Below are 27,463 nucleotides of genomic sequence, written 5' to 3'. Positions count from 1 at the left end.
CCCTTACCTTTACTCTGTGTGTATCTCTCTGTTTCAAATGGGTTTCTTATAAACAACCTATTGTAGGATTCTGGTTTTTAATTCATTCTGCCATTTTATGGGTGAGCTCATCCCATTCACATTTACAGTTATGATAACTTACTATGTATTTCCCTTCATGGTAGTTTTTGCTTGTTTATCCCCCTTTCGCTCTCTTACTCCCCACCCTTTGCTTCCTCATAAGTGCTTTACTTCTGATCACTGCCTTCCCCAATCTATGCTCCCTTTTATCAGTCCCCCCTCCCCCTTCCACTATCCCCATCCCTTTTGACTTCCTTACAGGGTAAGATAGATTTCTATATCCAACTGAGTGTGTGCGTTATTCCCTCTTTGAGCCAATTTTGATGAGAATTAGGTTTAAATTTAGCCCATTCCCCCTATCTTTCCCTCCATTATAAAAGCTCTTTCATGGCTCTTTTATGGGGAGTAATTTACCCCCATTCAATCTTCCCCTTCCTTTTTCTTTCAGTGTAATTTTCTTTTTCACCCTTTATTTTGTTTTTTGGTGGGAATCATCCCATTAAAGTCACCTCATATCCACACCCTCTGTCTATATATATTCCTTCTAATTGCTCTTATTGTAATAAGAGTTACAATTTTAAATTTTACAAGTTTTAATTTACAAATTTAAAATGCTAAGAGTTGCAAATGTTATCTTGCCATATAGAAATATAAACAGTCTAACCTTATTGAATTTCTTATGTTTTCTCTTGTTTCTTTTTAACCTTTTTATATTTCCCTTGAGTCTTGTATTTGGAGATCAAATTTTTTTATTCAGCTCTAGTCTTTTAATAAGAAATGCTCAAAAATCCTCTATTTTATTAAATGTCTATTTTTTTCCCCTGAAAGATCATATTCACTTTGGCTGGGCAGGTGATTCATGGTTGTAATCCTAACTTCTTCGCCTTCCAATATATCATATTCCAAGCTTTATAGTTCTTTAATGTTGAAGCTGCCCAATCCTGTGTAATCCTGACCATAGCTCCGTTATATTTGAATAGTTTCTTCTTGGCTGCTTGGAATACTTTCTCCTTGATCTGTGAGCTCTGGAATTTGAATATGATGTTCCTGAGAGTTTTCATTTGGGGATCTCTTTCAGGAGGTGATTGACAGATTCTTTCAATTTCTATTTTACCCTAAGGTTCTAATATATCAGGGCAGTTTTCTTTGATGTTTCAATTTTCTTTGAATTTCTTGAAAGGTGTTACCCAGGTTTTTTTTTTATCATAGGTTTCAGGTAGTGCCATAATTCTTATATAATCTCTCCTAGATCTATTTTCTAGGTCAGTTGTTTATCCGATGAGAAATTTCATATTTTCTTCTACTTTTTTATTTTGTTTTATCACATCTTAATGTCTCATAGAGTCGTTAGTATCCACTTTTTCAATTCCAATTTTTAAGGAATTATTTTCTTCAATGAGCTTTTGTACTTCCTTTTCCATTTGGCCAGTTCTATTTTTTAAGGAGTTATGTTACTCATTAAATTTTTGTATACCTGTTCCCATGCTATTGACTATTTTTTTCATGATTATCTTGCACTACTCTCATTTCTTTTCCCAATCTTTCTTCTACTTCTCTAATTTGCTTTTTAAAATCCTTTTTAAGCTCTTCCAAGGATTCTTTTTGGGCCTGAGACCAAACTACATTTTTCTTTGAGGCTTCCCTTGTGGCTATTTCAACACTATTGTCCTCTGCTAAAATTATGCCTTGATCCTCCCTGTCACCACAGTAACTTTCTATAGTCAAGCTCTTTTTTTGTTTGTTTTTGTTCATTTTTTTCTGCCTTTTTTTTGTGACTTGATGTTTTTATGTGAGAGTTGGGCTCTGGTCCTGCACTGTCCCAAGCTTTTGGTGCTGGGGCTCTGGGTCTTACTGCTGGCTTTCACTAGCTTTCGGGGTTTAACTACTTGCTTTCTCTGGAGGGTAGCTTCCTTTCTGGCTTGTACTAGGGGTTGAAGGTCTCCCTGTTGGCCTCCTCTGGTTCTGGGGTTTAGCTGCTGGTCTGCCTCAGGGTGGGGCCCTGCTTCTGGGTTGCTATGAAAACAGGGTCTCTGGGCTTGTAGGCCCCAGGGGCAGGGTCTTGCTTTTGGCCAACCACAGGGTAGGGCTTTACTACTGGTCAGCAATGGGGTCAAGGCCTTTCCGGTGCCATGTGCTGGGATGGAGCCTTGCTGAGCTGCACAAACTGCTCACTTGTTTAGGGGGCTGCTGGTTTGCAGAAGGGCTGGGCCTCACTGGTGGGTTGCCCCAGGTTTGGGCCCTTGCTGTTGTCCCCCTGGCTGTAGCTGCTGCTCTTGGCCCTTGTCCCCTCCCACCCCAGTGAGACAGATCTTTCCTTCAGTGCTGATAAGCTTTTTCCCTGCTCCTAGACTAATTCTGAGTCAGTTCTCTAGTTGCTTAGAAGGGAATTTGGGAGGTCTTCAGAGGGTTCCTTCCTCACTCTTCTATCTTGGCACTAGAAGTCCTCTAGAGAATTTAGACTTTTCTAAATTAGAACCACAAATTCAGAGCAGGAAAGGACTTTAGACATTATCTAGTACAACCCTTCATTTGACAGATTGGGAAACTAAGGTTAAGAGAGTTTAAGCACTTTTCAAGTCATACAGGCAGTATGGGGCCAATGAGGGATTTGAACTCAGGACCTCTGGATCCAAAGTCAGTGTCCTTTTCTACTCTATCACACTGCCTCCTTTTTTTAGAGATAATATAGATGAGCTAACTTCCCTTCCCTGGCTAAATACAGTGACCACATCATCTGTTGCAAATATAAAATGCAAACAGCACACAAATTTGAGCAGCTGGAGGTTTTAACCACAAAATATTGTGTTTTCCATGATGCTGAGGATGCAGACCTATTTCCAGATGGCCCTATTGTGAGTCCTGCCGGAGGGATTTTGCTTCAGAGATTTTCTGAGACTGAGACTCTGCTGTCTAATATTTTTTATAAAAATAAAATTATGGATATCTTTTATTTTTCATCATCTTTATATATTTGTATATATAAATATGTATATATGTATACATGTATTTAATGCTTCCTATGTGCTAGGTACTTTATAATCATTATCTCATTTGGTCCTTAAAGCAACTCTGGCAGGTAGGTGCTATGATTATCCCCATCTTGTTGTTCAGTTGTTTGCAGTCATTTCTTATTCTTTGAGACAGCTTTTGGAGTTTTCTTGGCAAAAATACTGGAGTGGTTTGCCGTTTTCTTCTCCTGTTCATTTTACAGATGAGGAAACTGAGGTAAACAGGGTTAAGTGACTTGCCCAAGGTCACACAGCTATTAAGCATCTAAGGCTAGATTTGAGCTCAGATCTTCCTGACTTTGGGCCTAGTGCTCTATCTACTGAGCCACCTACCTGCCCTCAGGGAATCAGCAGAATTTCTCCTAGTATCCCCCTCCTTCACTCTCCTGGCCATCCCATAACAAAGAATATTTTTAAATTGTTCTGTAAATTTTTCAAGTAACAAACTTCTTTGCATCAATCATATTTGTCTTTTCAAATTGCATGATAATATTCCATTATTCATGAGCCACAGCTTTAGGAGAGGGAAACACAAACAGATACTGTCTTTTCATCAAGGGCTTCCTTCAGATGTAAGCTTAGTGGTGGAATCTCTGGGTCAAAGGGCTTGGACAATTTAGTCACTATATTTGCATAATTCCAACTTGCTCCCTACAATGGTTATAATGTTGCACAACTCCACCAACAATGCACCAGTGTGCCTGTCTTCTTACAGTCCCTTCAATACTGACCATTCTCATCTTCTGTCACCTTTGCCAAATTGCTGGGTATGAATGTAGTAAAACCCCAGGGCTGTTGTGATTTGCACTTTTCTTATTATTAGTGTTTTCTTTCGTGTGGTTGTTAACGATTTTTGATTTTTCTTTGGAGAAGCGCCAATTCATACATTTTGACCATTTATCTACTGGCAAATGGCTAATTAATATCTCTTAGTTATCTATATATCCTAGATACTAAACTCTTAGCTGAAAAATATAATACAAAGATTTTGCCCCATTTGCTTCCCTTCTTAACCTAGATCCATTCATTCTATTCATGCAAAAGTTTTATAATTTCATGTAATTATAATTCTCTATTTTACTTTTTGTAATTTGTAATTGTCTTTATTCCTTGTTTGGTTAAGTCAATTGCCCATTCTGATGGAACTTGTTTATATGGTGCGATTCCTTACTTACTGATTCAAAACTACCAGAAATGTGATGTTGGAATCCAATGAAATACACCCTCACTATTAATAACCAAAATCACAGGTAGAGTGACTTTCTAGCTGGGTACCAATATGGATGCAGAAAAGACTGGTGATAGTGTCCTAAAGTATGGATCAAATCTCTCCAGAAGTAAATAAATGTTGTGCCATGTCTGAAAAACAGAAGTAAGCTCTAACAAAGGCATCCTGTTACATAGATGAGTGAGGTCATTCGTCTGTCAACCTGAGACTCTCCATTGCACGTATCTTGCTTTGTGAGCTAAAAGATACACATATATAAGAAGAATCGATGATGGGGATTTCTTGTGTGGGAACTTCTTCCACCAGCATAGATAGCAACTCACCAACCAATATAGATAAATAAATCCCAGGGTCATTGAGGTTGAGTGATTTCCCCAAGGTAACAAAGCTAGTAAGTAGCAAAAGTGAGATTTGAACTCAGGTCTTCAAGTGTGGAAACCAGACCTCAAAGAAGCTAAGGGACTTGTCCAAAGGAATACAGGGACTAAGTGGCAGAATCTAGATCCTCTTACTCCAAATATTCACTCCAATATTCCATCCATTCCATTCCATCCATTCCATCCATGACACACTCCCTCTGCTACCTAGGACATGGGATGGGATGAAAGGAGATCTGTAAAAGAAACGGAAGTTCCCATTAGGAAAGTCCTTGTGCCAATACAGATCGGCTTCTCCTCTGCAAGTTTTGGTCTCAAAGAGTTACCTGCAGGCACTGAGGAGTTGAGTGACCCACCCAGTGTTACACAGCCGGTATACATCTCAGAGGAAGAATTTGGGATCAACAAAAACATACTTTAAATAAAAGCTTATGTTCCTGTTTCTTGCCCCACCTCTCCCTTCCCTCTCTTTCCTCAGAGAGCACCAGATTCCTAGATGTCTACCTGTTTCTGTTTGATGACTTCCTATTAATCACAAAAACAAAACACAACAAAAAGGTAATAAGCTATTTCTCACTTTACTGAGTTGTTATTTTTTTCTTTTAAATAAGTATCTGTGGTGGTGGTGGTGGTGGTGATTTTTAAACAGAGATACAAAAGTTTTCACACCATTGAGTCTAACCCCCTCATATTACAGACAGGGAAACCGAGGCTGAGGAGATAAATGCAGTTTTCAGTTCTGTAGCTCGAAATCAGCAAAACAGATATCCAATCTATCCAGGATTTCCAAACTACCATGATTAATTTGTGGAACATGGTGGTATTCACCAAAGAGGAGAACCCAGAGTACCGGGGTAGGGGGTTGGAGGGGGAGAGAGCTGCTAGGTGGCACAGTGGATAGACCACTGGCCATGGAGTCAAATCCAGCCTCAGACACTTGATACTTACTAGCTGTATGACCCTGGGTCAGTCGCTTAACCCTGATTGCCCAAAAAAAAGAGTACCCTGGAGTATTCTGCAAAGAAGTGATGGAGAGGTAGAGGGCAGGTGGAATGGGCTCACCTAGGGCCACCATCTATCAGCTTATTTTAGCTAACTGTTCTTAGTAATAGGTGTTAAGCTCTATTATTTCTTTCACCAGCACACACAGCAACTCATAAATAGCTTAGTAGATAAATCCCAAGGAGTTGGCTGAGGGTCATCAGGGTTGAGTGACTTGCTCAAGGTAACATAGCTAGCATGTGGCAATGGTGGGATTTTAACTTGGGTCTTCAAGTGTTGAAACTGGACACCTGTTGCCAAAGGACCATTTTCTAAATTCTATCCTGGGGCAGAGTCTTGCTTTCCTGAGGGCTCTACAGAAATACCAAGGGAGGAAATAAGCATTTATAAAGTGCCTACTACGTGCCAAGAACTATGCAAAGTGCTTTTTACAATTATCTCATTTGATCCTTACAACAGCTCTGGAGGATAGTTGCTATTATTATCACCCCATTTCACAGATGAGGAACCTGAAGCAAACAGGTTTAAGTGACTTGCCCAAGGCTCACATAGCTAGTAAGTGCCTGAGATTTGAGCTCAGGTCTTCCTGACTCCAAGCCCAGCACTCAATGCACTGTCATCAACTGCTTCAGAAGAGGTGCCTTTTACAGAAAAGGTAATTATGTTGAGAGCCAGGAGGTAAATGTTGAGCCTGATGCCCAATTACAGCTTTTTAATTCTATTCCCAATCAGCACTGGTTGGCAGAGCTAGTGAGTCAGGCTTTTTAAACCAAGGCAGGACAAATGTACAGTAATTAGGGTGGTTTCCTACCCACCCCAGCTTCATATGCCAAAAGCATTCCAGATCAAGGATGGGAGTCCTTGTTTTTAATTTGTCTGTTTCTCAACCTTCCTAGTAGAATTAAGACAATGAAGAGCAGGGCCTGATTACAGTTTTTGTCTCCATATTCTGAAATGCCCAAGAGTGTAACATGTAGTAATTGCTTGATAAATATTTGTGCAATTGAATGGAATGGGATTGATTGAATGGAACTGCTGAAGACTCTTTAATTGGTCTTTTTTCTGGCACCAATTAACTTGAGATAACAAAGATCTCCTGTACTTGATTTTCTAGGGCACATGTATTAGGTTCAGGACTTCAAAGAAAAGAGACGGCCACATCTACCTAAAACTCAGTTTTTGTTGTTAATGTTGTTCAGTTGTGCCTGACTCTTCATGACCCTATTTGGGTTTTCTTGGCAGAGATACTAGACTGGTTTGCCATTTCCTTCTCCAGCTCATTTTACAGATGAGGAAACTGAGGCAAATAGGGTTGAGTGACTCACCCAGGGTCACACAGCTAGTAAGAGTTTATTGAATAACATACACCAGCTGATGGGGTGGAGTCTATTACCATTATCCCAACCACTGACCCAGTCACTCCTTTGAGCTTCACCTTGCCCACAATATAGTTACAAAAAAACCCCAAAACACTTTTGCTCACTTCTGTGTTAATTGCTGCCTTTTGCCTGCTTGAGCTGCTAACACAATTGTTCTAGGACCATTTCATTTTCTGTATTCCTTCTCCACTATTTTCTCTTTCTTCTATCTTCTGTGTTCGTCTTTCAAAAATCCAAACACCCTACAAGCTGTTTGCACCCAGCACACATCTCTCATTTGTAATCCTGTTTCTTCTGGGACCCTGCTGTTCCATTCAATTACCATTTTAATATAAAGAACCTTCTTAAATCATTTCGTGTGTTTATAGGAAGCTGACTGGTGTCATGGAAAAACCATTGGACTGGCAGTTAGGGGTGGCCATGAAAAGTTCCTTCTCCATCTGTGGGACTCAGTTTCAACTGTAAAGCGAGAGGGCCCAGCTATATGATGTCTGAGGTCCTTCCTACTCCTAAAATTCTATTATTCCGTGGCATGAAAAAGGCTCTAATCTGACTCTCCTAAACATTGTAGACTTTTAATTACTACCAGTAGTCCAAGGAGGAGTGTCCTGTAATCAAATATGGTTTTGATATCAATAAAAGAAACTCATAGATGTCAGCCAAACATGTTAGTTTGCCAAAGAACTATACCCTGGAAAACATGGCAATATTTTCCTTCAGTCATCACCTCAAAAAAGATAGCATGGGATAATGCATAGAGAGCCAGCCTCAAGGCCAGCAAGATCTGGGTTCAAGTCCAAAGTCTTACACATACTGGCTGTGTGACCTTGGCAAGTCACTTAACCATTTTCTGTCTCAGTTTCTTCAACTGTAAAATGGAGATAATAGGGTTGTACAATGATCAAATGAAATAACATTTATAAAGAGCTAAGCACAGTGTTTGGCACATAGTAGGTGCTCATTCCTTTCCCCTGCTACCTCCCCCAACCAAGCCAATGAAATCACAGAAGTGGTCCCAAGTCTATGGCCACCTCAAAGAGATTGAAAATCAGAAAGTCCATAGTTTTATTTGTCCAGCTGCCAGACTCCTGCCTAAAAAAGAAAGACAGGCCTTCAGGGATAGATGGAACAATTAGTAGGAGGCAACTGGTTGATGAAACCACAAGGTCCCTCAGGGAGTGAAGTATTTACATAGCTTGACCCTGTTTTCTGACTCCAGTTTCAGGGTACACCAAGAATTTCCTGTCTGATTTCTATCTTCCCATTTAATAAAGCATCCCCAGAGCTTAAGCTGGGAGGTGAGAGAGGAGAAGAGGGGAGAAGCTCATGATCTCTTAGATAAAATGTCCTTTTGGAAGGAAAAAGTGGGGTGACATCAAGGAAAGGAAACTATATCTTTAGGCAAGAAGATCTCAACCAGCTGCCTACCCTCCCCATTTTGATTAATTGGTTCCTTCCATATACCTGCCATTGCTCTGGGCCCTGGAAATACTGTGACCAAAAAAAAAAAAAATGAAACAGTGTCCTGCCCTCAAGGAGCTTATATTCTGTATGTATGGAAACCAGTGCAGTAAAGTGCATAATTTATGCAAAGGAATTTGACAAAAGGAGAGGACTAATCATTTCAGAGATTAGAAGGGTCTTTGGCAGAAGGCAGAACATGAGTTGAGCACTGAAAGGAACTGGGGCTCCAAGAGGTGGAGATGGAGGTGTGGAAGTGAGGAGATAGAGATGAGGAGGTAAAGAGGTGGAGGTGTGGAAGTGGAAGTAAGGAGGTAGAGGTGTGGAAGTGTAGAGGTGGAGGTGAGGAGGCAGAGGTGAGAAGAACATTCCAGCTATTGGGAACAGTCTGGTACCAATTAACCAGTTATTTCTATACAAAGGCATAGAGATACAGTGTCTGTCACATATGAGGGATAACAAGTAGACCCATTTATCTGGAATTTCAAGTACATGAAAGGGAGAACTTTAACAAGCAAGCTTTAACAGCAGATTGGGGCCAAACTGTAAAGGACTTTAAACGCAAACCTATGACATGCCAATGAGAGCCAAAACAAACTGGACCTTGAAAGAAGCATTATGGCCAAAATTTTCATGCCATGGAATCATCCATAAGCCATACCATTATTTTCTAGGCAAATTATTTGCTGTTCTCTTGTGCCGTTTTGCATTTCATTTCCATTATGCAAATTAGGATCATTTACATCTCTTTTAAATTGCCTCATCTCTTATTTTAAAAACGATTGCAATAATTTGCAGACTCTAGGGTCCAGAGTTTATCTGGAGTCTGTGCCATTTGTAGCATCCGTCGTGATTGGATCCCAAATGTAGCTTGGCTGGATTCATTCCTTCCTTCTTCATCCTTCCATCTTACTCCAAAAAGGATCAAAATATTGGGAAGGGACACCTCAATCTTAAGTGTAATGGCGATGAAGATCCAGTAACCATGGGTTTCAAAAGTGAATGAATGAAGAATATTTTTTAATCCCTGCAAATGTCCATATGGCTGGCACTCTGTTAAGTGAGGAGGGCACAAAGGAAAGCCAAAAAGCAAACAAAAAGAAAAACAAAACACAATGACAAAAAGAGTTCCCTGCCCTCAAGGAGCTCACAGTCTAATGGGAGAGACAACATGCAAACAACTATGTACAAACAAGATATTGGCCAGCTACATTGGAGATAATCTCAGAGGAAAGGCTTTTTGTAGAGGGTAAAATTTTAGCTGGGATTTAAATTATTGGGAAATTATTTATTCTCAGGATCCAGGAGGACCATAGATAATATTTTGAGATGTCACCTAAATGGGGCTTTTTACAACATAAAGACATCATGGATTAGATCATGGTTTGTGTTTTATTTTGAATTTATTGAATAATTTCCTCCTTTTCTTTCAGAAACTTGGGGGTTCAGACGCAAGTTTAGTCTGTCCTTCCCTTACCCCTGAGCTACAGGGGATGATTAAAGAAGGTGGTTCTTGTACAGTACTCGATCAACCCATTCCTTTGGACCGGCTGGTGGTTAAAAATATTGACCCATTCCACATATCAGGTAGACTTCTCCTGCCTTTGTGGCACTGTTTCTGTTTGTCATCTAAGTTTCCCATTGCCCCATTAGTTAACAGCATATTGGCCGCACCCAAGTTTGACAGCTGCCATAATATGAATCATCATGTTACTGCATATAATTGGATTACATTCCCTTATAGAAAGAACTGGGCAGCCAACTGAGTTTTTCTTTTAATGCTAATGTGATTGACACATATTAGCATTAAAAGAAAAAGATACATCTTACAAGCCTTACAGGTTAGTCTGAGGAAAGAGAGTAGTAGTGAGGAAAGGGGAAGTTCTGGGATCTGTAGGTATACAAGTGTGAGGAATGGGAAAAAGAGGTGGATTAGGAGTCACTTAAACTGATATCGAATCCGGAATCTGATGCTTTAGGACCATAGGATCACTGATTTAGAGTCAGTCAGAGACCATCTTTTATTTTTCAATGACACCCAACTCTTCATGAAGCCATTTTGGGTTTTCTTGGCAAAGAAACTGGAGCGGTCTGCCATTTTCTTTTCCTGCTCATTTGACAGATGAAACAAACAGAGTTAAGCGATTTGCCCAGGGTTACACAGCTAGTAAGTGTCTGAGGCTGAATTTGAACTCCCAAAGTCAGGAAGACTCAAGTCCCAGCACTCTATGCACTATGGTGCCACCTAGCTGCCCCTAGAGGCCATCTAGCCAAACCCTTCAATTCAGAGACAAAGAAACTGAGGCTCAAAGAAATTAATTAATTGACTTGGCCAGGTTGGATAGCTAGTAAGTATCAAAGATGGGAATCTGAACCCAGCTGTTCCAGACTCGACATTCAGCATCACAGTTACTATGCCACATTGCCTAGTTTAATTAAGTTATTTCTCTTCTCTGGGCCTCATTTTTATCATTTGTCCTATAGGGGCTAAGGATGAAAAGTAGCATGGTGCTGTGAATGTTTCAGTGACGTAGAAATCAGGAAGTCCTGGGTTCAGCACTCTGTTCTGACTCATATTCTGTGACCCGGGACAAGTCCACTTATTTTTAGAATATGACCTTATTTATCTGAACTTACTGAGTCCAGGTAAGTCTGGGCCTGACTGTGCACTCTATCTTACTCTCTATAGTATTCTACCCACAGCATTTCTATTAGTCCAGCTTTGTCCAATGGGATTTAACACCAGAGTTAGCCACCAGGTGGTAAAAATTTTGACTATATAAACACATCCCTCTGGTAAGGAAGGCTTTGTAATCTACATCAACGGCAGCGGTGTCTGCACTGGACAAATCGCAAAGCCTTGATGGTTGAGATGGGACCCAATCTGGTTCAATAACCCAGATGAATGAGAGGGGATGGCTCTGGAGTGTTTTTCCTATTTATGAGAAGGGCTAGACAGGGAGGGAGTGGGGAGATAGCTACTCACTGTATGAGCTGATATACTTGGACCTCCCTAGCATATAAAAAATTCCAGGATGGTATAGGACTTTCCTCTGAGGACTTGGGAATTCCTTGTTTAAACTAGACCAAGATGGTCTAGATCAGGGGTGGGGAACCTGCAGCCTCCAGGCCACATGTAGCCCTCTAGGTCTTCAAGGGTGACCCTTTGATTGAATCCATACTTCACAGAACAAATCCCAATTTTGTAGAGGGCCCCTGGGACTCTAGATTAAACAGGAGACTTTAAAAAAAAAAGAGGACTGAGCAGCTAGGTGGCACAGTGAATAGAGCATGGACCCTGGAGTCAGGAGGATCTGAGTTCAAATCTGACCTCAGACATTTACTAGCTGTGTGACCCTGGGCAAGTCACTTTACCCTGATTGCCTCAAAAAAATGAGAACCAAATCAGTGAAGTTGAACCATCCCCATTCCCCAGGAGAATGGCCCTCAGACTGGTTTTTTTGGGGGGTTTGTATCCCCAGTACCCATCGACAGAAAGCACTGTATAGGAGATAGTGTCAGCCTCAGGAAATGGCTCAGGGAGCCCTGGGTTCAAGCCCTGCCTCTTACATTAGATGTGTCATTCTGGGCCTGTCAGTGGGCCCCCCACCCACCCACCCACCACCACAACTCCCGGCAAGTCTCTGAGACTCTCAGGTGCAGAGCAGATGCTGATATGTAGCGGAAGAAGGTTTCTTTACTTGTAAATTCCTACACCAGTGAAATCACAGATCTGGTCCAAGACAAAATCAACCAGCCATACCAATTAAACTACCAAAAAAAATTTGATAGAGCTGGAAAAAAATGACAACAAAATTCATCTGGAAGAACAAAAGGCCAAGAATATCAAGGGAATTAATAAAAAAAAGGAAGGTTGCTTGGCCATACCAGATCTACAACTATATTGTAAAGCAGTAATCATCAAAACCATCTGGTACTGGCTAGGAAATAGAGTGCTGGATTAGTGGAATAGATTAAGTACATAAGACACAGTAGTCAGTGACCATAGTAGCCTAGTGTTTGATAAACCCAAAGACCCCAGCCTCTAGGATAAGAACTCACTCTTTGACAAAAACTGTTGGGAAAACCAGAAAACAATGGGGCACAAAATAGTATAGACCAACATCCCAAAACAAAACAAACTAACCCAGTACCTTACAGTCAGCCAACAAATATTTATTAAATATTTACTATTTGCCAGGCACAACACTAAAACATAGGGGGTGTCAAGAAAAGCAAAAACAGTCCTCCCTGCTGTCAAGAGTATACTAGTGGGGGGCATCTAGGTGGCTCAGTGAGTAAAGCACTGGCCCTAGAGTCAGGAGGACCTGAGTTCAAATCCAACCTCAAACACTTGACACACCTACTAGCTGTGTGACCTTTGGCAATTCACTTAATCCCAATTGTCCTGCCTTCCCCCCTCAAAAAAATGATAATTTAAGAGAATCACCCAGAGTAACATGCCAGAACTGGGTCTTGAACATAGATCTGGATTACATTTCAGACTCCAAGACTAGTCCTCTATCCAATATACCATATTTCTCTTGCTCATGGTATACACAATAAATGTGATGAATTAAATTGGAGGGCATTGTATATAAGATGAGGAACCACATACCCTAGTCAGTAATTTACTTAATATTAGGCCAGTTAAGATTTTTGATCCATGTAAAAATAAGATTCTACAAGACGCGTTGGAAGCCATGAGAAGAAGAATTCAACCAGACTATCATAAGAACAAAGGTGATTCAATTCCTGGGCCTTGACTTTTAATGGAAATTGGTCATAATTGGTCACACTGGGACAACTGTGTACATACTCCCTTTTGTACCTTATTCATACGTAGCAACCCCTCCTTCTGCCATATTTCCACCCATTGGGTGTTTTTCTTTTTAATTCAGGAATGCTACTTCTTTCTCTTTTGTCTTCTCTCCCCTCCCAAGATTCCAGCTGATCAGACAGGATACATAACAAAAATGGACCCTTAGGTATATATGCTTCTCTACTCCATCATTTAGAAAGGCTATTTTGTAAATTCCCTTTGCTCCCCGAGAAAGCATCATGTCACCATGTTGTTCAAAATCTACCACTTACTTCAAATCAGAGATGAGACAGCCAATTACATTTTATAATGGAAATCAATATTCCCACTCAAAGTCAGTCCTGCTGCAGAAAAGTCCCGTCATCAGTAAATTTATTGTATTTAGTCAGTAAGAGTAAAGACAGGGGAGCAGCCCTGGATTAATGATCAACTAAGAAAACCACCAGTCTTCCATCAGCCCCCTGTGACTGCACTCATGCCTCTTGAGAATCCAAGGACTGGGCCTGCTCCCTTAGGTTCTAAAAATAAATGGACTACAAAGAATGGATGGGCTGAGAGATTTATATGTGTGTATATATATATATATATATATATATATATATATATATATATATATATATATATGTATATATTTCCCCATAGCAATAATTCAAGAGAGGCATTTTAAAGACTTCCTGCTGTGTAAAAGGAATCTGCTCCCAGAATAGAATCATGCATGGTCTTTGACACACCAGCTGGGGAATAAAATGGTCTATAACACATAGGCTCTGCCAGGGCCGTTTTGCCTTCTCACATCTGACTTCATTTGTGTGTATGTGTGATTCAGGAGGCAATGGTGTGAGCCTTATTTTCATGCTTTATTTTGATAACTACTTTTTTCTTAAGAAAGCAAGGGACTGAGATGGGGAGGGAGAACCACCTCTATCCCTCCATTGATTGTTTCCTGATGTAACATTATTTTTATCATGGAAACTTAGCCTTAAAATATCTACCTTGTTCCATGAAGAATGGACCATTTCCTATCATTTGCATGGATAATTTGGGAAGTAATATGGCATAATGGAAGGAGAACCAGTCATCTTCTGACTATTTGAACTCTGGTTCTGCTACTTCCTACCTGTGTGATCTAAGTCCAGATAGTTAACCTCTCTGAGTCTCAGACTCAAATCCAAAATGAGGAGGTTGGATTAGAGGGGTGGAACCTGCAGCCTCCAGGCCACACGTGGCCCTCTAGGTCCTCAGATGTGGCCCTTTGACTGAATCCAGTTTGGATTAGAGGGCTACATGGATTCAGCCAAAGGGGCCACATGTGACCTTGAGGCCACAGGTTCCCCACCCCTGGACTAGAGAATCTCATAGGTCCCTTCCAGCTCTAAGTCTGTGACGCTATGAATGACATTTCTTCAAGACTCAGACATCATTCACAGTTCTAAGGTGACTTTCCCTATCTGTGCCACCTTGAAAACCTTCCACCATACCCAACTTCCCCCAAACAAATACCCAAAGGAGCAACCAGGAAACTATTCAGATATCATTACTGAATAATGAGCTAAACATGTCACTGTAAATGTCTCTTTCTAGTCTTTGGGCTCAGAAATGCTTTCCTTCTACAACACAAAAACCGTTATCAACAATGTATAGCAGCCTTCTTGTTGCAAGCACAAACGGAAACAGCCAAAGTAAGTGCTTCACTTAATTATTATTAATTAACTTAATAATTTAATTATTCACTTAAGTACTCACTTCTGATTTTCAGATTTTACATGAGGAAAGAATCCAACCAAAACATTTTTATCTTAAAAATTATGAAGAACGTAAATTTGGCAAGGGGATGGAAGGGCCCTTTTTTGTTGATTTCAATTCTGTGTTATACAGATAGACCATAGTGCCCTACCCACTCAAGTCAGTTCCCCATTCTTGTAAAGTTCAAGAAACCCTCCTACAAATGGCCTCCTACTGCTATCTTCCATGCAACAATGAAGACACCCAGACTGCCTCTGAGCTCGGCTCCCTTGGTTTATCTGCTCACCACTTAGCAAAATCCCATCATCCCAGTAACTGACCTACCTCCAGATAATGCCAAGTGGTGGTTGGGTTTCCAGTGGGAGAGATATAGGCTTAGATACTCAGCTGTATAAGAACTCCTACAATAGAAAAACAAATCCATTATTCATCAAAAATCAATTTCTTGACATTACTGCCAAGTCCTCATTCACATTAGGATTTCTGTCTCTATTCTCTTTCTGTACCATTCATTTTCCTAGCACTTAAAAAAAAGTGTTTTTTAATATTGCTTTCTCCTTGTGATCTGCACTGTAGAATTTTCAAATTTACCTACTTTGCATGAATTTATATTTACAAAGGGCTTCTGTGTTATCACAACACATCACATTAAGAAGATGTGAAATGGACTAAGGGAAAGACAGCATAACATAGTGGGGTGCATAGCTAGCCTTACTGTCAAGAACTAGGTTCAAGTCCCACCTTTGACCCGTAGGGACTGTGGGACCTTGGGTAAGTCACTTAACCCATCCAGGCAACTCTGTTTCAGTGAGAATGGCTCTCCTGCAACGGTGTGTACCTAGTATCCCCTACATGGATGGAATCATAGGTCCAGACCAAAAAAAAAAGTGCTACTATGCTTAGTGTGTATGGTTTTAAAGTAAAAATAGGAAAATATAGATCCAAATAAAAATGTGAGACTGCTAGCCTGACCCCGTTTAAAAAGGGTTTGTTTCCTTACTTTTAAAAAAAAATTTGTTACATTTTAATTTCTGAACCATTTCCCTCCCTCCCTCCCCATCCCTCAGTAGAGAAGGCCATTTCTCACACTCACACACACACACACAAACACACATGTGTGAATATATATAATATATATATGTATAAAACCATACTATGCATACTTCTATTTAACAGTTCTTTCTCTGGAGGTGGACAGTCTCTTCCTTCATTCCTTCATGCAGTTGATTTCAATTATAATACTCAGAAGAACTTAAGTCATTCACAGTTGTTCTTTGAACAATATTGCTGCTACTGCATATAATGTTCTCTTGGTTCTGCTCACTTCACTCTTCATTATTTCATGCAAGTCTTTCTATGTTTTTCAAAACTCATCCTGCTCGTCATTTCTTTTAGCACAACAGGATTCCATCATGATCAAATATCACTTATTCAGCCATTCCCCAACTGATGGGTATCCCCTCAATTTCCAGTTTTTTGCCACCATAAAGAGTTGCTCTGAATATTTTAAAACGTATAGATAGGTTCAAACAGACCTAATAGTGGCATTGCTGGGTCAAGATGTATATGCAGTTTTATAACTGTTTGGGCATAATTCTAGATTGTTCTCCAAAATGTTTGGATCAGTTCACAGTTCCACCAACTGTATTAATGTCCCATTTTTTCCACAACCCCTCCAACATTTGTCATTTTCCCCTTCTATCAGTAGCTATCTATGGTTGGGTTCCTTCTCTTTTACTTAGCTCAATTTTATTTTATTTTATTTATTCACTTATTTTATTTATTTTTGCAGCTTATTTCTTGGTTGTTAACTTTATGTTAGGGTCATGCTCTCCTCCCGGGATGTGGGGATAATGTCTCAGGTTTTTCATGCTTTTGTTTTCTGAGTGCTATCTGGTGGTCTCTTACCTCTTGGAGCTTCCAGTGTTCTAGAATCCAAGGCCAGATGTGGTCACTGCCCCTCCCCACTCACTCCTTGGTCTACAAAGTGACCTCAGGTACTCTTCTCTGGCCCCACACCCAGGCCAGGGCCCCAAGCACTGCTGTCACCTCAAATGCTCTTCTCTCTTCAGCCCCTCCATTGGCTACAAGCCTCAGCTCACCCCTCTGCCCTAGAACCTAAACCAGGGACTTGGCTCTCTGTGACCACACTCACCTACGTGTGCTCCCCTCCTCCTTGTCCACAGCTGCACCCCAGGACCATATCTGGTCAATGCACCTGGGCCCTGTGTCCAGTGCATTGGAGGCCCTCCCTGCCAGTCTTCTCGTGATCACCCTCTGAGCCCCATACCTTCTGCTGGTAGAAAGTCTACACAGTTGCCCCCAGGGCTCCTTGTTTGTTGATTCAGATACCCAGAGGTATCTGCTCTTCAACCAACTACCACCCTGGGTGTGTGTGTGGTTGGTGGGGGGTGGGGGGGGGGAGGTGTCAAGTCTTTCCAAACATCTTCCCAAGTTGTCTTAGGCTGGACACCAACTTTTAGTTCTGCTACTCCAAAAAAAATTTTTGAGGCACTATTGGGGAATTTGGGAGAGTCAGGTAGATTCATTCAGCCATGTTCCCAGAATCCTCCTCTGATGAAGCAGTTTTTTTTTTTTCCATTCATACAGAAAACATGGATGGTACAAATAAGAATGGCAACCTCTTGCTTCATGAAGAGATATGAGACAAAGAAATCCTCCTACACTTCGCCTGCAGAATCCTCCGAGATCTAGGGGCCAGAATACAATGACTACATTTACTATCACTTTTTAGCTAGTGATAGAGGCTGCTCTAGTGATTTCATTGGTATAGAATGAGGACATGCCCTCCACCTGCTCAATACCTTCTCCATAACTTGAAGTCTTAAGAGGCTGTCTAGGGCTCTGGGGAGTTTAAGTGACTTGGTCAGTCATGCAGCCGCTATGTGTCCCCCCCCCCCCCCCAGGGTTTCCTGGCTTCAAGGTCAGCCTTCTACCCCCTACAGCATGCTTCCTCTAACTTCTTACGTATTTAGGTTTAAATTATAATTTTTACAAAGCTATTATAACCTGCACACGATGATCAACTGTGAGGATATAGTGGTACTCTGGAATATGAAGATTTGACTCTAGAAAATCACCAGAGTAGAGGTGAGGAGATGGAAATATTCTGCGGGCTCCTAGTGACAAGCATTCTGACTTTCAGAATATTTGGTAATATTTCCATTAGCCTTGAACTATGTCCGGGTAAGATGAAAAATCGAACAGTACAACATGAGGAAATGGTGGAAGCTCTTCTGTCTCTAAACCAGGGGCTCTTAATTTGAGGTCCATGAACCTGTGTTTCTTTAATATACATATTTTGACAACTATTTCAGTATAATTGGTTTCCTTGGTAATCCTATGTACTTTATGAATTCTGACAAGGGGCCCATAGTCTTAACCAGACTGTCAGAGCAATCCATGGCACACACAAAAAAGGCTAGGAACACCAGGCTTCTTCAGATTACACTTTGAGGACTGCTGGATGGTGGGAAAAGGCCTAGAGTTAGGAGAGACTCAGGTTCAAATCCCATTTCTGGCAGTGGTTTACTGACATAAGTCACTTAAAGTCTTTGAGCAAAAGTTTCCCCTCTATGCTTTTATTTTGACTAGCACTTTTAAACCGTGAGTCATGAGTAGAAAAAGTTTAAGAAGAGCTGATTTTGACCACCCCTCTTCTAGCACAATGGATGACTAACAAAGGAATACTACTCATGTCCTTGCTCTGCAGTACCCTCAGATGTCTTTTTGGTCATTTTTATTTTAAACTTAAGAGCCTTGGCTATGAAAAGCTAAACAAGGGGGAGGGGCCCACATTTTCTTACCTAGAATTATATGGATAGGCAATTCTCATTTTTCAAAAGTTGCTCACATTTATTTATTTTGTGTGTTTTAGGTTGTTTTAAAAAAAATGTACCCACAATTAGGGTCCAGTGAAAAGGATCCCTGGCCTTGGGATGCAGAGGACCTGGGTTCTGCCACTTTACACTATGTGTGAACTAGGGCAAGTCACAAGTTTTCTAGGCCTCAGTTTCTTCACCTGTAAAATGAGGAGATGGTGACCTCTGAAGCCCCTTCTATGACCCCAATGAGGGAATGAGAAAACTGAAATTACTTCTCTTGAAAGAATATCGTTTTTCAAGCACAACTTGTTCATGTTTTCCCCCGTGTCAGGAAACTCTTTTGATCACTTTCAAAGGTCATCCCAGCATATTCCTTTTATTCAACAATAGCTTCATTTTGCTTTTACTATATAAAAAAAAAGCTTCTAATTGTTGACCAGTTACTTTTTCCATTTATTTTATAGGCCATAAAAATTCAATTACACCAAAATCAAGAATCAAGAAATGTACTTGGAAACTAATAACTATAATAAGTTATTATTAGTAATTAAAATCATTAATATAATCATTAGTAATGGTCCCTAGCATTTATAGAGTGCTTTAAGCCTCACAAAGTGAGAAACTGAGGCAGAGGTTAGGGGACTTGCCCAGGGTCACACAGCCAGTAAGTATCTAAGGTTGGATTTAAACTCAGGTCTTCCTGACTCCAGGTCAAGGACTCTCTACACTGTGCCACCCAGCTCCCTTGGGGAGGGGGCACAGTGTGGCACATTTCATTGGTATAGGGAACTCCAAGTGAGAAAAATCCCTCTAATGCAGACTGGTCTTAAGAGAGTTTGAGATACACTGATATAAAATGAAGACACAAAAACATTGGAAAGTTAAAGACAGGGGCAGCTAGGAGGAGCAGTGGATAGAGCACTGGCCCTGGAGTCAGGAGAACCCGAGTTCAAATCTGGCCTCAGACACTTGACATTTACTAGCTGTGTGACTTAACCCCATCATTTAAGCCCTACTGCCTCGCCCAAAACCAAACCAAAACAAAAAAGTTAGATACACGTTCCACAGGTGTCTTAATTCAGGGCATGGCACTGTCACAGTGGGTTTGTTGGTGACATGAAGGAAGTTGGAAAACTAGATAGCAGATAGAGTTGAAGACCTGGACAGAGATGGCTAAGTTTACTGTGGTCTCTGTGGAGTAATTCACTGGGGTAAAAAAACAAAACAAGAAACTTCATACATATAAAATGGCATATAGGTCTAGCTGTGTACCCATGAAACTGATTTGTGGGTTATTGGTGGATGCTAACTTTATAATTGATGTTTATATAAACGCATTGTCTCATTTGATTCTCATGACAGCACTGGAAGGCAGTAAAGATGTTATGGTCCTTTTACAGATGAGGAAACTGAGGCTCAGAGAAATTAAATAACTGAAATCAATAGACTGTTAGAAATGGGATTTGAACCTGGGGCTCTTCTGACTTTAAGTCTAGACCTCGTTCCACTATACTGGTGGGTCTCCAGCAAGTATTGTCTGGGAACCCCTAGGGATTCCTGAAATTCTTCTAGGTGGTCAGGAGGGTCAAGTCGAAACTTTTCATAACATTTTAATTTATAATGCAGCAAATAGATATAATCCATGTAAACTAAAGCTCTCTGGGGTCCTCAATAATTTTTAGGAGTGTGAGAGTCCTAAGCCCCAAAAATTAAGAGAACCATTGCATTATATCGTGGTGTCTCTCACGTAACTGTTTAACAGAGAATCTTAGATGAAGGAAAGCAAGGTGATGCAGGGATTTAATACTAGTAACTGATATACATACAGTGCTTTAAGTTTGTAAAATATTAGGATGTATATGTATGTGTGTATATAAGTGCATGTATACACACCTACACACATCTCATTCCATTATCTCATTTGTGCCTTACCACAACCAGTTGAGGCAATTGAAATGGGAAAATGGCATGTAAACATTGCATTTCAAAGCTGTCAGGCCTTGACAGTTTTCAGTATCTGGACCCATCAACTGAAAATAGAAAAATCTAGAGAACAGCAATGATTAAGAGAAAAAAAGGTGCTAAATTTATTCAGAATGAAAAAAAAAAGGGAGAAACAATGTTCAAATATGTAGAGATGTTGTGTGGATGGTAATGGGAGGTTCTTCTGTATTCCCTGGCAGGCAGAGAATATAGGAATACACTCCAGGCTGTAGAGTTTGGACTCGCTACCAAAGAAAGCTTTGAATTCTTCATTGGAGATTGTTAAGGAAAAGTATAAATGTACTTACCGCTGATGAAACAACTAAAATGTATCATTAAGGTACAGGCCTACCCAGAGAGAGGGCAATGTACTGATCTCTTAAGGTCTCTTCAAGCCCTATGATTCTATGAATCATATATTTATGTAACATGTGAAGGGGTGGTTTTCCCAATTTAATTCCATCCATAAAGGGGAAAATATATGTTTAAAAAAAAATCTAACTTTTCAGGAACAAGTTGTACACAAAGACTTTTGAAAACCCCAAAATGGCAATTCTAACTTGCTTTTAAGGAATACTGGGGCCAAAAATCAGGAAAATCACGTGGAAAGCAGCCATGATCTCCCTTTGGGGGAAATGATGTCTCAAAACATGCTGGACACAGTGAGAAGCAACAGGCACTGAGTTTTCAAACAGAGGCAGGCAAATGGGTGGCAAACTTACAGCATGAAGTGAAGATTTTTCACTGATTTCTTGGCATTTTACACAATGATTCATGGGGGAAAGCAAAAAGCACAAAGCAGAATGGGACGGATGAACTGTACAATGAAAGAAGTTAATCATGCCTCTTAAAAGCATGCATTTAACTTCTAGAGTTAAAACAAAAACCACCAAAACCCCAATGCTGACCTCCAAGTGTACTATGTTCCCATTCTATTGGTAAATAAACTAATTCAAACTGAATTCACTACTGTCTCATTTTATCAAGATGGTTAAAGACCATGTGTTATCATAGACCATGACTGCTAGAAAGAGGGTTTTTATTAATATTCTTTTAACAGATTAAAAAACAAATGCAACAAGCCTCCTTCCAACGCTCTTTATACAGAATTAGGTACCACCATTTGGGGTCACCGGTAGGTACAATTAGAATCAATTGCCATTCAATCCTGAGTTCAGGTAATACAGTGCACACTGAACTAAACTCTTCCACAATATAAGGCACAAGCACATGATCACAAGTAGTAAATACAACACAAATTAAGAAACAAACAAAAAAAATCAGATAAAAAATTCATGCAAACCCATCTACATATAATGAGTATGATCCAGTTTCCAGAAGTACATGTCATGTACACATAACTGCATCGTGTTACCAGTCTGTACACAGCAAGAACTTAGTTATTTCCAATTCTATTTTATACATGTTTACATAAATTCCATAGGTCTATGCACAATATTCACATCTGCAATGATAATGAAAAATTAGAATCTAGGCAAATGGCAATTAAGACAGGATAATGTGTGGCACGTTTTCATTACAGAATACCATTCATCAAGCTCATGTCTAGGAATGCTAAATTAATGGCACATTTAATCTTGTGGATGATAATTATTTGTGGCTTAATAACCAAAGTGCACATAAAATTATCTGTGGTCACACAAACCATAATTATCAAAGTGTGTGATAATAGTCTGCTCTTTACTCAAGGAAAAAAAAAAACGTCTTAATGACAGGTTTAAAGAAACAGAATTAGCTTTACAAATCTCAAAACTGTACAATTTAAAAAGAATCACCAAGAATCACCTCTTTCAGGGTAACGGGATACAAACAATTTCGGCAATTATTATGTAACACTACCGCGAGGAAGCCCTACTCAAAATTAGCTCAATTCCACATTGAGAGGTAGTTGAAACAAAATGCTATTCATATCCTGCATTGAGGTCTTCTGTTTATTTCCCCCCACCCACCCCAACCCCCCTTTTTTTCCTTACAAAAGAGACAAATCCTGTACAAGCAGCATTTTTAGTCTTCTTTCTACAAAAGTTCTATAGGTACAGTCTGGCGTACACTAGACCAGCAAGGCCTGCCTTTTTTTTTTTTTAATATCTCTTCTGTGTCTGGATTTGAAATTTTCCAGCCTGCTTTGCATTAGGGCCAAGTCACAGATCTGGACCTGCCAGTTCTAACTCACAGACACAAGAATGGAGCCTAGCAGCCGCATTTGAAATATGCAGCCTAGGAACATATTTTCATTTTTTTTAAAGGGAAAATGTCCTTTTGTTTCCAAAACAACTTAGGTTCATGAATTAAGAACAGAAAGCTATGTGGCAGTGGTAACAACTTCAGCATCACTAGCTCGGAGAAAGCACGGAGGATCTTAGGACATTGATGGAAACGAGAAAAGCAGTCAGATTAAAGACATAACAGTATTTCTTTAATAGTCTCCATATGACTTTTCCTGTGAAGAGGGAAGAGAGATTCAGTGCATCCCACAGCAAGGGAGGAAGGAAACCAAGAATCTAATCCTGAGGAATTTTCATGATATTTATTGTTCTAAAAACTATGCTAACAGAGATACTGTGTGCTTCCGTTTGCCTTAAACACTATAAACCAACGTCACTGTGTGTATTGGTCATAGAGATCCAAAGTAAAACTATCTGGGAAATTTTCAAAATAAAAAGGGTCTGTTATAATTTTAACTCTTCAGAGTACACAGTTCTCTAATCAATCTCTCTTTCACGATAAGCAATTCATTTTGTCATCCCTGCCCAAGTGCTTATGCTTGTCTCCTTTTCAGGGGCTTATTCAATATATTTAAGTACTACTGACCAAAGGATTTACATGCATGATTCCAGTAACAACTGCACAAAAATAGACTCCTTTATAGTGTATACTTCAGATATATGTAACATCATTGATGGCATGATATTTGAAAACAATCCTAGAAAATATTGACCACAAAAGAAAAACTGCTTAGTTCTAACTCATCCTAGTTATCAATAATTTACCTTTTTTCTGATTGCTACATATTATAGGTTCATAGATTTAGAGCTGGAAGGGACCTTAGAAACCACTGAGTCTAAGCCCCTCATTTTATGAGAAACCGCAGCCACAAGAGGGTGATTTGCCCAGGGTCACACAGCCACTAAATGTCGGGGTGAAATCTGAACTCAGGTCTTTATGGTTTCAAGTCTGGCACTCCACCCACTGTGCTCATTTCCTTTTCTAGAAAATGTCAGTAACTGAGGCTAACTTCAACTTACTTTGGAAATTCCATAATTTCCAAACTCATTAAAATAATATAATAAATTGTCCATTGTCAGTCTCCAAAGTACTTCTTCTAGGCATGGATCAATCTTAAAATCAGCAAGATCATCTAGTTCCTCCTTTTTATTTTACTGGTAAAGTCACAGAAGCCCAGAGAGGCTAAATAACTTGCGTGAGCTCACCTAGTAGACCGTCCAGGGGCTGAGCTGAGCTCGAACCCCAGTATCTACGGCAGCTGAGCATCCTCTCCACTATACCCTCTGCTGCTTCCTATTTCAGCTCGGGTTATAAATTTTGGGACTTTCTGAAGTACTTATTCGGGGCAATAATATCTCTCTCCAAGATAGCCATAAAGCATAAAAGATTTCTCGGATCAATTGGAGAACTAAATTCTGGATCCAAATTTGTTGGTATTTTGTCACTTCCAAAATTTTCCACTAATTCACATGAAGAAAATAGGAAATAATTGAAAATTTCCTTACCACTTAATCAGTTGACTTATTTTTCAATAAATAGGCTAACAATATCAATTACCAGTTTTAAGATGCAAAGTCACGAATCAGTTAGACATATGCCTAATTTATAGTTTTGGGTGATTATATGAAATAATATATTTTTAGAAAAGCTGAACCATTAAAGAATCGAGAATTTCCTATTCCTTAAGGGAAACATAACAAGGGCAAAGTTACATGAAGTGGCTATTCTCAGAAGACCAAAGTGAAAGTAAACGCAATGTAGTATGAAAATATCATATATTCTCTTCAACAATTAGTGACAGATGATTGTGAGATTCTTATTTAGGGAGAGGGCAGATAGGGGAGAAGAAGAGCTAAGAAATACAAAGAGGAAAAAGAGACAAAAATATGTTTTAGACAAAAAAAAATACTCAACTTTTCAAATATTTCCCCAAGGACACAAACTATTACAAAATAAGCAATTGGTTTCACAGAAGTCTATGAAATGAGCATAATAGAAGTGAATCAGGATAAAACAAAAACCAGCCTTGAATTTGTGGCAAAGAATTTTCTTAACATACAGTGTATTTAAAATACCCAAGCAACATTCTTACAACATCAAAATGGTGCAACTGGGCTATGGTACAAATGATACAAGAGTAAAAGGGTGTTGGCAAGTTTTATGGTGCTGTGCATGATTTTGTAGAGAAGACGTTTAATGCCTACAAACACAGGAGGATGTTAACGTGCAACAAAAACAAACATTTGCTATATTGAATCCTTGTACATTTCTGTAAATTAGCTTTTGGAGAAAGTAGAAAAGAAGCTGTGAGATTACATAAATGTTTGTGAGCAATGAAATTATGTTTTAAAAAAATACATTGATATTCTCTGTTCAAAATTTATTTACATTTAACTAGATAATTCTAAACTAGGCATGAAAGCTGTTTTCAGGGTAAGTGGAAAGAAAGCAACAGGTGATGAGCCCAAGTCTCACAAAAATAGAAGAGTTTTACTTGATATTAATAAACATTTCAAAATATACCAATTTTGCCAAGTATTACAACCACTGTCCAAATCAAAGAGTAGTCCAAGTACTCTAGGAAGTGCATTTATTAAAACTCTAACATTAGTGTAATCTTGTTTGATGAACATGATAACTAGTTATCCTTGTAAGTCATTGAAACACGCATCACAGACACGAACAGGCTTCTTCGAAGAAGGAGTTAAGGCATTTTTGGCTGAACATTCAGCACAAAAGATATTTCCACACTGTCTACAATGATGCTGTGAATGAGAGAAACAAGAGAGAGTAAACTTCCAACATAAAACTAGCTAGGCCTCACTAAGGGTGCTGTCACATAGAGAAATCATTTCTTTCACATCTTCATAAAATGTGAAAAAAGTTTTTTTTTTCTTTTTCATACCACGCAATTTTATTTCTGTTTAATTCAGAATCACAACCTAAACTTTCTCCCAAATAATGCAATGAACTAAAATATTATTCCAGATAGGCAAAGGGATATTGGTTTTTACCTTGGAGCACAGGCTCAGGAAATGTTGGGACCAGTGAAACACAATGAAGCAGATAACTGAATCTGGACTGCCAAAATCCTAGTCTATACCTCGAGATCATGTGAATGGTAACAGGGAACCAAATCAAATATGTAGACACTGATGAGAATTTGTCAGTAAATTTCTGTCTAGATGTGCCATCCAGATACAGGACTATTTTACTGACTAAATATTATCACTGAGGGGAGGTCTCCTGACACTCATCTATATACACACAGTTCCTGTACGTACCCGTCTCACTGTGACTGAAAAGCCTTTCCCACAGGCCATGCAGTTCTGTACCTCATTATCTTCAGCCCATTTTCTATTTAAAGCTTGTGTATGTTTGATCTAAAAAAAAATCATACATAAACATAAACAAAATTATAAATCATTTTCAAGAATAGATTATTCCTAAAAACCTATCTATTGTAAAAAAAAAAACCTACTTGGATGTGTGTGTGTGTGTGTATGTACACACATATGCGTATATCTTTCTCAACAAATATCACAAATCACATTCACACATAATAGATGATTCCTAAAATTGCTCAGTAGCATATTGACAACTGCCAACTCATTCATTCAGTCCTTCATTCAGTCCTTCTCTATGTGCAAGGGGTGGGGAATATACAAAGATAAATAAGACAGGGTCCTTCCCTTCAAGGTTCTTACAACCTAGTGAGATTATATGTATGTATGTATGTATGTATGTATGTGTATGTGTGTATATATATATATATATCCACATATATGATGAACCAAAATTAGAATATAATCAAGACCATAAGAAGAATATAAAGAACTATTATGAGATCAGATAAGGGAGTAATTATTCCTGGTTTGGGAAGGAGCAGAAAATCAGGGAAAGCATCATGGAGGAGGTAGTATTTAGGCTAGACCTTGGAGGATGGGTAGAATTGTCAACAGGTAGGAAACAATACAGGGCTGAAAGTCCAGAGGTTAAAATAACAATGAATAGATCCAGGAGGAGTGAAATTGGGAGAGGTAGGAGGAAAGTAGATTGTGGTCAAAGAAGAGAATTTCAGGGTTTAAGATCTTGGGGGTATATAGAAAAGTCTGGGATGTACAGTTCTATAATACAACCCATACAGAACTAAACTTCAGGTGGTTTATGGGTTAAACAGGCATCTGTAAGCTGCCCTTGAGACTCAACCATTACACAAAATATTGGCTTTATATGAGCAAATGTGTTCCAAGTGCCAAACAACCAATTTACATGCGAACATTTAGAATACAAACTATCTCCCCCTTC

The 27,463-nt window shown here is 39.4% G+C and overlaps 2 protein-coding genes across 2 annotated transcripts in view; one reads left to right on the top strand and one right to left on the bottom strand.

The window, feature by feature from the left end:
• The window catches only part of PLEKHG7 (pleckstrin homology and RhoGEF domain containing G7), a 70,583-nt gene extending 52,663 nt beyond the window's left edge, over window positions 1-17,920 (top strand). The window contains exons 13-16 of the mRNA XM_036760713.1: window positions 5,152-5,231; window positions 9,949-10,102; window positions 14,919-15,016; window positions 17,691-17,920. Coding sequence (XP_036616608.1) covers window positions 5,152-5,231; window positions 9,949-10,102; window positions 14,919-15,016; window positions 17,691-17,795 — 437 coding nt within the window. The 3' untranslated portion in view covers window positions 17,796-17,920. The remainder of the gene's footprint in view (window positions 1-5,151; window positions 5,232-9,948; window positions 10,103-14,918; window positions 15,017-17,690) is intronic.
• Window positions 17,921-22,999: 5,079 nt separating this feature from the next.
• EEA1 (early endosome antigen 1) overlaps window positions 23,000-27,463 on the bottom strand; it is a 127,908-nt gene continuing 123,444 nt past the window's right edge. The window contains exons 28-29 of the mRNA XM_036761429.1: window positions 26,440-26,538; window positions 23,000-25,920 (exon numbers count right to left, since the gene is read on the bottom strand). Of these exons, the coding sequence (XP_036617324.1) occupies window positions 25,798-25,920; window positions 26,440-26,538 (222 nt within the window). The 3' untranslated portion in view covers window positions 23,000-25,797. The remainder of the gene's footprint in view (window positions 25,921-26,439; window positions 26,539-27,463) is intronic.

The sequence above is a fragment of the Trichosurus vulpecula genome, chromosome 5 (assembly GCF_011100635.1).
Source record: "Trichosurus vulpecula isolate mTriVul1 chromosome 5, mTriVul1.pri, whole genome shotgun sequence".
Taxonomy (NCBI): domain Eukaryota; kingdom Metazoa; phylum Chordata; class Mammalia; order Diprotodontia; family Phalangeridae; genus Trichosurus; species Trichosurus vulpecula.
This window is presented reverse-complemented; position numbering and strand designations above follow the sequence as displayed.